Source organism: Anabrus simplex, chromosome 5, assembly GCF_040414725.1.
Source record: "Anabrus simplex isolate iqAnaSimp1 chromosome 5, ASM4041472v1, whole genome shotgun sequence".
Lineage (NCBI taxonomy): Eukaryota > Metazoa > Arthropoda > Insecta > Orthoptera > Tettigoniidae > Anabrus > Anabrus simplex.
The window spans coordinates 329707860-329723070 of record NC_090269.1 but is presented as its reverse complement, the minus strand read 5'-3'; the positions used below and the strand labels follow the sequence as shown (position 1 = coordinate 329723070).

General features: G+C 41.6%; 1 protein-coding gene across 1 annotated transcript in view; it reads right to left on the bottom strand.

The window, feature by feature from the left end:
* Positions 1 to 11351: 11351 nt before the first annotated feature.
* Positions 11352 to 15211, bottom strand: part of eve (even skipped) — a 71198-nt gene continuing 67338 nt past the window's right edge. Inside the window, exon 3 of the mRNA XM_068227824.1 lies at positions 11352 to 12092. Coding sequence (XP_068083925.1) covers positions 11352 to 12092 — 741 coding nt within the window. The remainder of the gene's footprint in view (positions 12093 to 15211) is intronic.

Sequence of the window (15211 nt, the reverse complement as noted above, 5' to 3'; positions counted from 1 at the left end):
AATAGATGAAATTAGACCTGAAATGGTGAAGTATAGTGGGAAGGCAGGGATGAAATGGCTTCACAGAGTAGTAAAATTAGCATGGAGTGTTGGTAAGGTACCTTCAGATTGGACAAAAGCAGTAATTGCACCTATCTATAAGCAAGGAAACAGGAAGGATTGCAACAACTATCGAGGTATCTCATTGATTAGTATACCAGGCAAAGTATTCACTGGCATCTTGGAAGGGAGGGTGCGATCAGTCGTTGAGAGGAAGTTGGATGAAACCCAGTGTGGTTTCAGACCACAGAGAGGCTGTCAGGATCAGATCTTCAGTATGCGCCAGGTAATTGAAAAATGCTACGAGAGGAATAGGCAGTTGTATTTATGTTTCGTAGATCTAGAGAAAGCATATGGCAGGGTACCGAGGGAAAAGATGTTCGCCAAACAGGGGGACTATGGAATTAAAGGTAGATTATTAAAATCAATCAGAGGTATTTATGTTGACAATTGGGCTTTAGTGAGAATTGATGGTAGAATGAGTTCTTGGTTCAGGGTACTTACAGGGGTTAGACAAGGCTGTAATCTTTCACCTTTTTCTGTTCGTAGTTTACATGGATCATCTGCTGAAAGGTATAAAATGGCAGGGAGGGATTCAATTAGGTGGAAATTTAATAAGCACTCTGGCCTATGCTGACGACTTGGTCTTAATGGCAGATTGTGCCGAAGGCCTGCAGTCTAATATCTTGGAACTTGAAAATAGGTGCAATGAGTATGGTATGAAAATTAGCCTCTCGAAAACTAAATTGATGTCAGTAGGTAAGAAATTCAACAGAATTGAATGTCAGATTGGTGATACAAAGCTAGAACAGGTCGATAATTTCAAGTATTTAGGTTGTGTATTCTCCCAGGATGGTAATATAGTAAGTGAGATTGAATCAAGGTGTCGTAAAGCTAATGCAGTGAGCTCGCAATTGCGATCAACAGTATTCTGTAAGAAGGAAGTCAGCTCCCAGACGAACTATCTTTACATCGGTCTGTTTTCAGATCAACTTTGCTTTACGGGAGCGAAAGCTGGGTGGACTCAGGATATCTTATTCATAAGTTAGAAGTAACAGACATGAAAGTAGCAAGAATGATTGCTGGTAGAAACAGGTGGGAACAATGGCAGGAGGGTACTCGGAATGAGGAGATAAAGGCTATTTTAGGAATGAACTCGATGGATGAAGCTGTACGCATAAACCGGCTTCGGTAGTGGGGTCATGTGAGGCGAATGGAGGAGGATAGGTTACCTAGGAGAATAATGGATTCTGCTATGGAGGGTAAGAGAAGTAGAGGTAGACCAAGACGACGATGGTTAGACTCGGTTTCTAACGATTTAAGGATAAGAGGTATAGAACTAAATGAGGCCACAACACTAGTTGCAAATTGAGGATTGTGGCGACGTTTAGTAAATTCCCAGAGGCTTGCAGACTGAACGCTGAAAGGCACAACAGTCTATAATGATAATATATGTATGTAATGTACTTATGTGGCAGCTGGAATCATAAAATTTGGCTAACATGTGGCCACTTGTCGTGCCGAATTTGATTATTCTCTCTCCTATAAGTGTGTCAAACGATAATATATATGCGTAAAAAGTACAAAATAAATTCTAAAACGAGAAATGCAGCTCTATGTACCGTATAAGGGACTGATATAATACGACAAAAGGTCATGGGACCAAAATTGTAGATCTCTCCAAATTGAAACGCGATTGTGCTATCTGTTTTTTGATGCGACTTATCGTTTAGCCACCCCGAAAACTCCATGGCACTAAAGCCCTGGAAGGGCCTTGGCCTACCAAGCGACCGCTTTCAGCCCGAAGGCCTGCAGATTACGAGGTGTCGTGTGGTCAGCATGACGAATCCTCTCGGCCGTTATTCTTGGATTTCTAGACCGCCATCTTACCGTCAGATAGCTCCTCAATTCTAATCACGCAGGCTGATTGGACCTCGAACCAGCCCTCAGGTCCCGGTAAAAATCGCTGACCTCTGGTCGGGAGTCGAACCCGGTTCCTCCGGGTAAGAGGCAGGCACGCTACCCGTACACCACGGACGTTTAGCCACCAATCACCCCGAAACGAATGTCTGCACCGTCATTAAAAGTCTCCATATTTCGATGTTTTCCGGGGCCAAAAAGTTATACATTTGCACAGCTTGGAATTTTCCTCAAATGAAAGATTGTCCAGGTTTAGAGTTTAGCATTCGCATACATACGAAATAAGGAAGAAAGTAATAAGAATTTTAAAATAAATAGAAAATAGGATTATAACTGAGGGCAGCCGGATAAGACAAATATGTAATTACCAAGTGGATGTACTGGAAAACGAAATGTCCCTCACTAAACTGTGATGATATGAGTTACGGATATAAGAAGGCGGTAACAGAAGAGAAATTTAGGCGAAGATATTCTTAGGTAAACAGATAAGAAGATGACTTACGGTGCTATTACTTAAGCCTAAAGATGCAAGGCATACGTAGGAAGTTAAAGCAGAAAACGGAAGTAGAATAGACATACAGTAAAACTTACAGCAAATGCCAGAAAACACCCTAGGTGTGAAATAAGGAGCTACACTCCGAGGTACTGTTAAAATATTAAGAGCACCCCTTAGTGCTATTCGAGGACGATTGAAACCTCCAGCGGTATTCCGCCATTATTCCGCAGAATGACAGCTTGACGGCTCTCTCTCGCTTTCTACGCAAGGCAACCACAACTTTACAGGAATTATAACGAAAATGGCATTACGCTACTTCACTGCTGGCAAGCAGGCAGAGACGTTGCCATGGTGACCAGTAGGTTCGTTGTCGGTCTGTCGGTCACTCAATGTAGAGCATGACACCCGCAGAAAATACATTTGAAGAGTAAGCGAAATTATATACATAAGTTGTTTAAAATTAAGCGACGTTTCACATATAGTCCACGGATTTTACAGAAAAAGAGTAGTTTAAGAGGAAATGGAAGAAAACTCTCCTGGTTTTCCTAAACCCCCAGTCTATTCATATGCATATCAAAACTTTCCCCTGGATGAGTGTAGGCCTACTTTAAATATGAATTTTGGTCGAGATGTATCCAGCCGTTTCGCCGTGATGGTGAAACAAACAAACAAACACGAAAGCTAGAAACCACTGATACGGTCTTGAGTTGGCGTAAGACGGATAAATATCTAAAAAATGGGGAAAGCAAACTAAATTACAGACAGCGGCCCCCTACAACGTTATTTATATAGAATTAGAGTATTTGTGCATAAATCATATTGTTATAGAATTGTTATAATTGTTATAATTGAATGATGAATAGACGATTGAGGAATATTATGCTGAATCTTCACAATATACCATGTAGGCCTATAATGATCTGTGTTAAATGAGGAAATCCGCGAGGTAATTATAGCTATGTTCTGCAAAGACATGTCCAGTTTATATTGCTATGTGTGGATATTGCATTCTACACCACCCAGAGCTGTTCTGTTCGACAGCCAGCAAGATCCTTGGAACTGCAATACGTATTTACATATATATTTGTGACGCATGGTAGTGTAGTCATTTACAGGATATTCCAGAAGCTGAGTCCAGGTACAACCAGGTCATCTCGAATATGGTTATTGATGAATTATTGGTTAAATTGGGATATATTTATTGTCATATTGTAGGAGGAGAATCTCATATCAACCTCTGATTGTATTACATTCTGCAGGCAGGTTTCGATGCATGCTGTTGTATTTTTCTTTCAGTGTGGCATGCTGTGAGGGTTTCTTTACTACTACTACTTCTTTTTGGTGGTGTGTACTGTACATATATTTCATTGAGTACATTTTGAGTTACGAGACCAGGTTATTATGTCGGCATCTGTGATGGCTAGTTCATAACTGCGGCGACGTTGCTTTCTAGTGGTGACCGCACATTGTTAGCAATGAATTAATCTTGAAATAATAGTTTGAAATCCCGTTATCTGCGATCGTATTTTCCGCCCACGATTTGATAAATTCAGCCATCAATATTTTAAGTCTATCGTATATTATTAAATTACTTATATGTAATTATGCCATTGCACGACACGATTCTCTATGTCAGGCCGTCATACAAGCTTATATAAAGGTAAAGTCGTCATTGGCTGCCTGTCGTAAGAGGCGACTGAAAGGGGGCTCTTAACTAGGGAGCGTGGGTTGGCGACCCTGAGTCCTGATTTTGCTTCCACCTGGTTCTACCAAGCTGCTCACTTTCAACTTTCCTATCCGACCTCCCTTGGTCAACACTTGTTCTTTTCCGACCCTGACGATATTAGGTTGTGAGGCGTAGGGAGCCTTTCATTTCCACACCCTTCGTGACCCTTGTCTTTATTTAGCCGATGCCTTCATTTGTCGAAGTGTAGAATCCCTTCCACTTTTTCCCTCTGATTAGTGTTATAAAGAGGATGGTTGCCTAGTTGTACTTTCTCTTAAAACAATAATCAGAACCACCACCACCACCGCTCGTCGTTGGAACTCGCTAATCCCTGCAGACTAGAGTCACCTGAGGAAAGCCGGGGGCGCCGAATCATGGGAACCAGGATATTCCACGATAACCCAATTCATGTCTGCCATTTACTCTCATGTACTTCGACGTTGAGGTTTTACCTTCCTCTGGTTATATGTGTGACATCACCCCCCCCCCCCATATATTTGAATCCCATTCGTGGGGTTATTCCCATTGTTCACACTGTTGCATTATTATTATTATTATTATTATTATTAGTATTATTATTTAAACTTAGGGGCGCACAGCTGTTAGCTTTCATCCGGGAGAGAGTGGGTTCTATCCCCACTGTCGGCAGCCCTGAAGATGGTTTTCCGTGGTTTCCCATTTTCACACCAGCAAATGCTGGGGCTGTACCTTAAATAAGGCCACGGTCACTTCCTTTCCACTCCTAGGTCTTTCCTATCCCGTCGTCGCCATAAGACCTATCTGTGTCGCTGCGACGTAAAACCAAATCTTCTATTATTTAGACTTAATTTCATTCGCATTAAAGTGCAGACAAAAAAACTCCTGGACTAGACAATCGATGCAGCATATTTAATACCACTGCCAAAACCGTATATCCTTCTGTTCGGACACAACCGCATTATTCTGAAAATTTACTGATTTGTCATCAATTACAGGAGCTACTTCGTAAACAATTGGTTATTTCAATAGGCAGTCCATGATAGTAAGATCATCTGACATTGTTGCAACTGTGCAGTATGGAACGATTGAATATGTCTTCATATGTATTCACAACCCAGAACTTCTTCGTCGTCCTTCAAGTTTAGTTGAGGTTGTAAGATATAAAAATACATTATTTCATATATTCTAATCACTACGTTCACCGGGCGAGTTGGCCGTACGGTTAGGGGCGCGCAGCTGCGAGCTTGCATCCGGGAGATAGTGGTTTCGAACCCCACTGTCGACAGCCCTGATAATTATTTTCCGTGGTTTCCCATTTTCACACCAGGCAAATGCTGGGACTTTACCTTAATTAAGGCCACGGCCGTTTCCTTCCCACTCCTAGGCCTTTCCTATCCCATCGTCGCTATAAAAACCTATCTGTGACGGAGCGACGTAAAGCAAATTGTAAAAACGTCACTATGTTCCGTCATTTCGAAATTCCGCTATTACGTCCGGAGTCCAAATACATAGAAACTGTTAGCTAAATTCATTCCAGCAGGTAAACGTAGCCCAAGAGGCATAGAACTGCACAACGCAGTTACAGCCGATTTGAGTCGTAATATTTTATTCTACTTTATATTCCTCAAGTGAGTGCGATAGGCTTCGACAGCCGGCACATTACCTATCCTCGCCGCTAGATGGGGCTTCATTCACTCCATTCCTGACCCGGTCGAATGACTGGAAACAGGCTGTGGATTTCCCTTTCCATTTTCATTCCTGAAGTGAGTGATAAGAATATACATTATAATTTTCCGAAAATGTAGGTAAATGTGTGCCAAATGTCACCAAAGGATGCTTCAAATTTAGATAATAATGACAATAATAGCAGAAGAGGGTTGAACGTTTAACTCAGGTCGCTGCTGTGCCAAAACCGTGAATGAGACAATGTTCTTCCTGCCCACTATTTCCCTTAAAGACTGGTCACGTTCCCCAGTCACATACTGATATACAGTCCATTAGAACTTTTGAGTTAATTTTCCTTTGCGCGTGTATAAAGGGGAATGAACCTTAGACACATCATACTCTAGGAGTGGGTAAATAAGTCATGCAAACAAACATGCGGTACAATAACGTTCATTTTCCTTTACACACGCGCATAGGAAAATGAACCACAACGAAAATAGTTCTGGTGGACTGCATATCAATATGTGGCTGGGAGGCGTGACCGGTCTTAAGGGAAATAATGGATAGGAAGAGCATTGTCACATTCGCGGTTTTGGCACACCACCGACGACATGCTTTATGTGTTCGGTTGACTGGGTCTTACGTATTACCCCGTGAAAATGATTTTAAAAAATATTGATAGCATGCATTTGGGCTGCTAGAAAATAATTTAACTAATTGGTTAGGCCTAAAATGTTTGTATTCAAATAAGATGTCAACTAAAAATCATCCGTACAGCTGTTCTAAAATATTTCTTCATTGTATTTAACCCTTTCGTTCCCCTCGTCCGTATATAGTCTACGGACGTCGGCGGTATGTGCAAGAAATCCCAACGGGCGTTTCGTAAATCATTTTTTGAAAATATATTACGCCCTCAAATATACGCGTAACATATACCAAATTAATCGGGAAGAAATGTTCTACTCATATCAACCGCTTAAACAAACTTTAGTATAGTATACAGTGCCGAAAGAAGCGAGCGAAATCTAGGAGGCATTGACCTTGTGCGCCAGCTGACTACGTTGCTGGAGGAAAGTGAACGGTGCTGTTTGTAGTTCTGAAATTTAGTGACTTTGTTCATTTTTAAATGTTCTTTTAAGTGATATGGATGGTTGGAGGCCAGCTCCCTATTTTTTTGAAATTTTGAAGAAATGCGAAAAAAACAAAACACTTTTTGATTTGGTCAGTAGATTTTGAAAAATTATATATAATTTTTGCATGAATATTTATGTTTTGCATTTAGTATATTTTCTAATATGAATTTACAAATAAAACAAAAAATTATTCAATTTCAACAATATATAAGTGAAATCTACATATTTTAGTAAAATACTACAATAAAGCAAGAAAAGGGCCTGGGATTTCTTGAATTTACCCTGCCAAAATGTCTGGGAGCAAAAGGGTTAAAATTGCCATTTCGCATAACATTAGTTAATCAGAACTAATGGTCGGATTTCTTACATCGCCCTCCTTGAATCTGGTTTAGCACAAGGTCCTCATGTGCCAATGTCCAACTTTGTGCACACACACACCGTTGATTTTCATATTAATCTCTTCCTCATTTCCAGATTTTGGGGATCATCTCTGGGTAATGTACATGATGGGGTATTGTCAAATAAACAATATATTACGATAACAATAATTGTTTATTATATATTTAAATCAAATATTTGATGACGCTTTCTATAATACATTTTATGGCACATAACCTCAAATATTTGAACACATTATACTCTTATTAGCAATAAGGAAACATCAAATACTTCGATATCTATTTGCACTACATGAGAAACAATTATGTACAATCAACAGAAATCTCTTAAAAGAAGTTATCGTTGTTACTGATACATTAATCTAAATATATCACAGGAGATATTTCTTCCATTCTAACCATTTTGCTCTTAAGGATCTTCAGAAACTTCTTGGACATCGTCATAAATACCAGAAACAATAGTTTCCTAAAATTTCCATTTATTTTTAAAATGTAAACTATTTGCTGTTAAATTTATAATTTAACAGAATGGTTTGAATGGCATCATCTCTAACTAGGTAAATCATTTTGGCACATCGAACTTGGTACAAATCACATGTTTTATATTTTTACAGCTAGCTTTATATGTCATTGCACACACAGCGTAAAACGCTATTTCTTCATATATTACTTTGTTCAAGGAAAATAAAGTGTTGTATAAAATATAAAGAAATACACATCAGTAAAGGAAACAACTAAAAAGGGACATTAATTACTCAGGATCCAATTAGTATTTTATACAGGCTTCTAATATAATTGTGGGTGAATAACAATCAGCTTGCATCCTGAAATATGTATCAGAATACTGAATTTTGCACGTTTCTGATCATTTGAAGTAAGAGGAATATTCTAAAAGATAGAAGGTGGAAGAGAGAGAAATGTATGATTAATACGAGTAACGAAATAGGCCTACATACAAAAGCATTCCGTGACGCATAAATTGCCTTGCTGTCCGTAAAATTTGAATTTTTGTTCCTCACTTTGTTCTTTATCTTGGATTATGCAAATAACATTCGAAAAACGATTCAGTTGCATTTTTCTATGTATTGATTCGCCTATAATACGAGTGTACATACAATTATAAAAGGAGGTAGGATTATTGAGCGAGAAAAAAGAAAGATTGTAGCTATAAATTATTTGATTATTGTAGGCTGCAACAGTAGGTTAGAGGGAAGTCGAAAAATGAATTCTTGAATATTTTCGTTAATGTTTTTCTCATTACTACTTGCTTACAAAGGAAACAGAAAAATAAATTTCTAATGTTTTTATTTGACGAATGATAATGGAAGTATTTACCATTTTAAACTGTACTTGTTTCAAGAGGATTTTCGGCTGTAAAGTCGAGCAGTTAACTTTGAATAGGGCCTAACCTATAAAAGTTCACCTCTGTGGTGTAGTACTTAGTGTGATTAGCTGCCACCTCCTGAGGCCCGGGTTCGATTCCCAGCTCCGCCACGATATTTACGAGGACTGGAACGGGGCTCACTTAGCCTCGCGAGGTCAACTGAGTAAAGGGGGTCCAATTCCCACCCCAGCCATCCTCGAAGTGTTTTTGCGTGGTTTTCCCACTTCTTCTCCAGACAAATGCCGGTATGGTATCACTTCATTCCTTCTTTCTTTGCCTATCCCTTGCAATCTTCCCATCCCCTAAAGGCCCCTGATCAGCATAGCAGGTGAGGCCACCTGGGTCCTCCTCTCCAGTTGTATCCCCGACTAAATGTCTCGCGCACCAGGACACTGCCCTCGAAGTGGTAGAGGTACGATTCCTCACTGAGTTCGGGTCGGGGGGTGGAACCAAACCTGGACAGTAAACTGACTTTTATAAAACCTATAAATATAAGATAATACGGGTAACGTACCGAGAGTAGCGTAGAATAGGATCATAATCTATCCTGGATGTGCGACTATTGTAAATAGAAGGATTTTAACTTGAGTCGAACAGAAGGACCAGCAAACACATTCTCTTTACTAAACTCCCTCGACAACCATCAATCAGAACTTCAGGTGAATGAGTGAAGCTTCCACAGAAATAAGGCTAGCGATTTTGTCTGGAGAAGCATCGAAGAGGTCACTGTCTGCACCTTCAACGAATTTCGTGTGAACGTCTATTGTCGGCTTTCGTTGGGCCTGTGCATCAGCGGTAAACTGTCGCTCTCTGGATCTCAAGACCATTGGTTCAAACCCGGCAGAGTTAGACGGATTTTTGGAGGGCGCAAAATGGTCCCTTCGTTACTCCAAAGTGATGTCGAAGATCCCTGATGTCATTTTTTATATTTATCCCACAACACAAATTAAAAATAATGGCGTGTGGTCCCCTGAGAGGTCCGGAACAATTCATTCAAGTTGACGCTTTATAGGCGACCTGCGCGTTTATGAGGATGGGACCCTATCTATGATGAATTCTAATGCTGAAAACAGCACACACACGCAGCCCTCTAGCCATCGGAATTAACCAAGTAAGGCTGGGAATCGAACACGAAATCCCTGGACCAAAGGCCAGCATGCTAACCATTTAGCCATGGACACTGACAAATTAGTGTTCTTGTACCGAGATAGTGCAGCTCTTTGCAGGTGATTCTCCAATGGAGGAAGCTGCATGTAGGCCTACCATTTTGACCACATAACCAGCCTCCTGCCTTTCTTAAAACTCTGGTAGTACCGGGAATCGAACCTGAGCCTCCAAGGACGGCACCTAGTAGCGCTAATCGTTACGCTTGGAGGCGACACGAAACTAATTAAAACTCACGTCACAGATCGCCCAGTAGGTATCCGTTCCTCTACCGTCAGATAAAGGAAATCGGAACGTCGAAATTGTCATGCAGGTTGCCTAATGGCGTCATATAATACGGCATTCATACAGTAGCTGAGGGTACACGTTTTTTATTATTATTATTATTATTATTATTATTATTATTATTATTATTATTATTATTATTATTATTATTATTATTATTATTATTGGTGTCCTCTGGAATAAATTAGCTGCAGTAGGCCTATATACTGATAAGTTAACATTATTAAATGAGGAAAGGCTTTCGTGACATAAACAGTAAAGAATTTGAACAGGTAGTGGATTACATTGTCAGTAATAAGAAACAAAATGCAACCGATAAAAGATTTATTTTAAATGAATGTTGCCATTTATGGGAGGGATAAACAGATTGCGAGTACTTTAACATTGCTTAAGTGTCTTGTATAAACAAATCTGCGGCATATAAATGCGTGTACATACACAACAATGTTACATTTATTTGTATTCCAAGAATCAGAAGGAAATGTCACGCTAATCTATATTACACAGATTGTCTGGGAAGTGTGTGTAGTGTTTTGTCAACCTAAAGTGATTGACTTGCGATATATGGGGCATGGAAATCTGCTTCAAACAAGTCTGCAAGCTGATAATTCAAACACAAACATTCACCCATATGACAAACAGTGGGTAGGTTACGTGAGGATTACTATTATCATTTGTACATCATATGGTTGGTGAAGGAAGTGCCGTACACTTGCTAGCAGTCAACAACAATCAGTACGACGAGCAATTACTGTAGGTACATTTCTTTGAACAATATCCGTTCTTTGCACTTTGACCTTTGAGGAGAGTGATTGACACGCAGTGAGAGCCCACTGGTGTTACGACAACCGAGCCATGAACTACAGTGCGTTCACGGAATCTGTGAAGTAGCCTTGGGCCATAGCTGGATGGTTAGCGTGAAAGAAATAGAGCGGAAGAGGGGGTATTACGTTGACGTTGCCTGGCTGGGAGAGAGTAAACGGAACATGCGCAGTCAGGCCCGCTCTCTTCTGAATGACGTCATGTGCGACCTTGCTTCACAGATTCCGTGAACAGAGTTTACTTGTACCAGCTCCGCGCGCAAACCAGACCTTTCACCTCACTTCTTTCAGGCTTCACTCTACACTAAACAAACAAGGGTTCATGTCTATAACACCTCACTTTATGCTCTCTCTGTGAGATCGGACTTGTATGGTTGAAAGAGCTTGGGGGGCTCTGACGAGTGTATGGTGAGCCCAGAGTTATGACTAGTGGTCCCTGATGTCTGGTTGGTGCTGCCCCGCAGGAGGGACGCCGCTGCCGCCGTAGTGGTCATCAGCAGGGAGGATACCGCCGAACTGTAGAGTGAGGATGTGACGGGAGGCGGCGTGGAGCCCAGGAAGAGCGGCGAGGTGGTGGGAGTGTTCGCCCCACTGACACCCGTCACACAGTTGACTATCCCACAGCGACAGCTAGGAGAACCATCACAGTTGTCGTCATTGTTGTTCTGAGGGGACAGGGACGGGTTGTCCGAGTTGTTGGAGTGTGCCGGGCTCAAGTCGCTAGGTCTGCCCACCGAGAAGGTGCTAGCTGGGTGTGGGAGTGTTGGAGGAGGCGGTGGAGGGAACGTGGAGGGCTGGGGGCGGTGCAGTGGTGATGGTGGAGGCGGCACTCCCAGTGAGGGGTACGGGGAGTACCGCGTGAGAGCAGGGTGTTGAGGATGAGCATGAGGATGGTGGTAGAAGCTGTAGGGACTACTGTAGGCTGCAGCTGCCGCGGCTGCTATCCCTGGAAGACCACCAGCGCTCGCCGCAGCAGCCTGAAGGATACTGGCGGCGAAGGCAGGATCAGTGTACACGGCGTACGGCCAAGCCATGGCCATGCGCTGTCGCTTATCCTTCATCCGACGGTTCTGGAACCATACCTGTAACAAGCAGACCAGGAGTCAAAGTTTAGCCCATCATTCTGGAAAATTAACAACACTTTTAAATACGTGCGTAATTATTAGTCTAGTCTGTTTAATTATTTTATCAGCTGAGCATCCGCTCAGCACTCAGAATTCTTCTGAAAGATCCCACCATGGTGTTAAGAAGAAGAAGAAGAAGAAGAAGAAGAAGAAGAAGAAGAAGAAGAAGATAGGGAAATGCCGTAATTTCTATAAACACTTTAAAAACATATATTTGAAATGTAACACTCATTTTATATCATTTATTTATTTATTTATTTATTTATTTATTTATTTATTTATTTATTTATTTGTGCCATTTTTACAGTAGCGAAGTTAGGGCTCGAGGCCCTCTCTTACACTTAATCACATTCTACTCAAAATATTAAATAAAATACTAAGAACTTAAAATAGTTTAAACTACAAACATTAATAGAAATGAAAACGAATTTAAGTAAATTACTAACAAAATCAACATTAAAACTAATTAATATTAAATACTCTTCAAAATGACTAATCCTCAGGCCACACACATTCATACTTCAAGCATTCAGTCAGCTGTCCTCAGCAGGTAGTCTCGGCAGGCGACTTTAAATCTTGACAAAGAGCTAGTTTCTCTGACCTGAGCTGGCAGGGAATTCCATAGTCTGGCACCGGTCACCACAAATGATCTATTAATTTTATTTATGCGGTGCACTTTTGACCGTTGAAATTTCACTTTTTTTTTTTGCCTTCGGCAAACGAAATTTAGCTCTCAATGAATATTTTTGCCCTGTTAGAATGGTCATAATCAGAAGAAAAGTTTCAGAAATTAGTTTGAGAAGTCTGTAATAACGTATCAAATTGGCCAAAGAAATAGAAAGTCTTTATTGAAAAGCAGAAACTAAAATTTGTAGGCCATATCAGTTCGCTCTGGTCGACTCTGCTGAAGCCTGTTGCTGCTCATGACAGTTTGATACTGCTGTATATCGATCGTTTCTATAGGGCCATTGTGGGTTAACCGAACGACATGAATATGCTCGCCATGGCTTGTTAACGCTAGTGAAACCTACAGAGTAATTAGAACTGCAAGGCTTATACAGACGGCGGCACAGCACTTTACAAATAATTATTTCAGGGTGGTATAGTGATATGAAAATATAGCTTCTTCCTGGCCCGCCTTTCCCTACTTAACATTACATTACATGTGGATTGTTCTTCCTTTCTTAATCCGTTTACCCTCCAGGGTTGGTTTTTCCCTCGGACTCACCAAGGGACCCCACCTCGAGGGTAGTGTCCTGGAGTGTAAGACTTTGGGTCAGGGGATACAACTGGGGAGGAGGGTCAGTACCTCGCCCAGACTGCCTCACCTGCTATACTGAACAGGGGGCCTTGTGGGGCGATGGTAAGATTGGAAGGAATAGAGAAGGCAGAGGGAAGGACGCGGCCGTGACCTTAAGTTAGGTACCATCTCGGTATTTGCCTAGTGGAGAAGTGGGAAACCACGGAAAACCACTTCGAGGATGGCTGGGGTGGGAATCGAACCTCCCTCTACTCAGTTGACCTCCCGAAGCTGAGTGGTCCCCGTTCCAGCCCTCGTACCACTTTTCAAATTTCGTGGCAGAGCCGGAAATCGAATCTGGGCCTCTGGGGATAGCGGCTAATCACACTAACCACTACACCACAGAGGCGGACTTATGTAGATTATGCCTAGGTTTTATGGCCAGATGACTTTCCTGACGAATTAAGGTCACGGGCGCTTGCTTCCCACTCCTAACCCGCTCCTATTCCATCGTTGCCATAAGACCTATCTGTGTCAGTGCCATGTAAAGACAATTGACAAAAAACTTCCCTGTGTGGTATGATATATTTACCACTGTGTTTGTCTGTGGTTGTTGGTGATGTGACGTGTTGTAACTTATGTAAAGTAAGATGTGTATTCCGATTAAAAAACGACCATTCACCGAGGTAGAGAAATTAATGTGGCTAAAATCCCTGACCCCGTTGAGAATCGAACCCTGGGCCCTCTTAGCCGAAGCCGACTAAGCTGAGCATTCAAGCCACGACGTCAGCCAAGTCTCAAAATACAGTGAGCACAGATCACATAATTGATACAGAAAGGAAGTCTAAAGGTGTAGGTTTGTTTCGCGTTATGCCTACGGGAAGCTAAACTGCAGCATATTAACGTTTGAAATAAATAAACACAGGCAACTAGGAACTTGAAGCAAGAATTTCTGACTTGTTTGCAAGATCTAGGCGTAGATATGAATGATCAAGTTATGTTCAAAAGTAACAGTTTCCCCAATGTCGGAAAAGTCTGGCAGATACTATGAGACAGAGAAGTTCAGTTATGGATGAAGCTGCCGCACAAAGGAAAGGGCGTTAGGCTCTTCCAGGAATATACGTCAGGAAACAAATGGATAAGAGGTCACCGAGGCTTATCCTGTGCGGAATGGAGAGAGGCCGTTTGCTTCGTACCAGGAAGGTCCCAGGACAGTATACTCTGCCGGCATTGCCACAGAAAGCACAAAGCCCATGCCCATGTCCTGGGGGCCTGTCCTGACTGGGAGGTATGGAGAAATTCCTGACATCATTCGATACGGCACACGATCGCGAACTCGCCGAGATATCACGGTTTCACAGTGCACGAAGAGGTTTCTGGCCTGGCTGCCGATAGGAGAGACATGATAGCCTTTCAACCAATTAGCAAGCAGGGACTGATCTTAGTTCCCTCAGTATGCCTACTCTTCAAGTTGCACATTGACCAGCCTGAATAGGTGGACACTGAGAAGAAGTCGATTTACCAGCCAACCGTAAACTACTGTATTATAAATGCAAATATCACCTAGACAACATCACCGTCCATGGCCTTACGATCGTGATCGAGACAAAATCCCTCGTACCGTGCAATTCGCTTTGATTCAGCCGACTTCATGACATCGCTATCGCTGCAAGACGAGGATCAACAATCATACTCCGCTGTCATTTGTATAGCATTTGACGAACTGTAGGCCTACATCATACGATATAATTGAAATATAGGATTTTTATCCACCTTATTCAATGCACAATGTTGTTAACTCTAGAATTGTTTAAACATTGTGTACTGAATAAGGTGG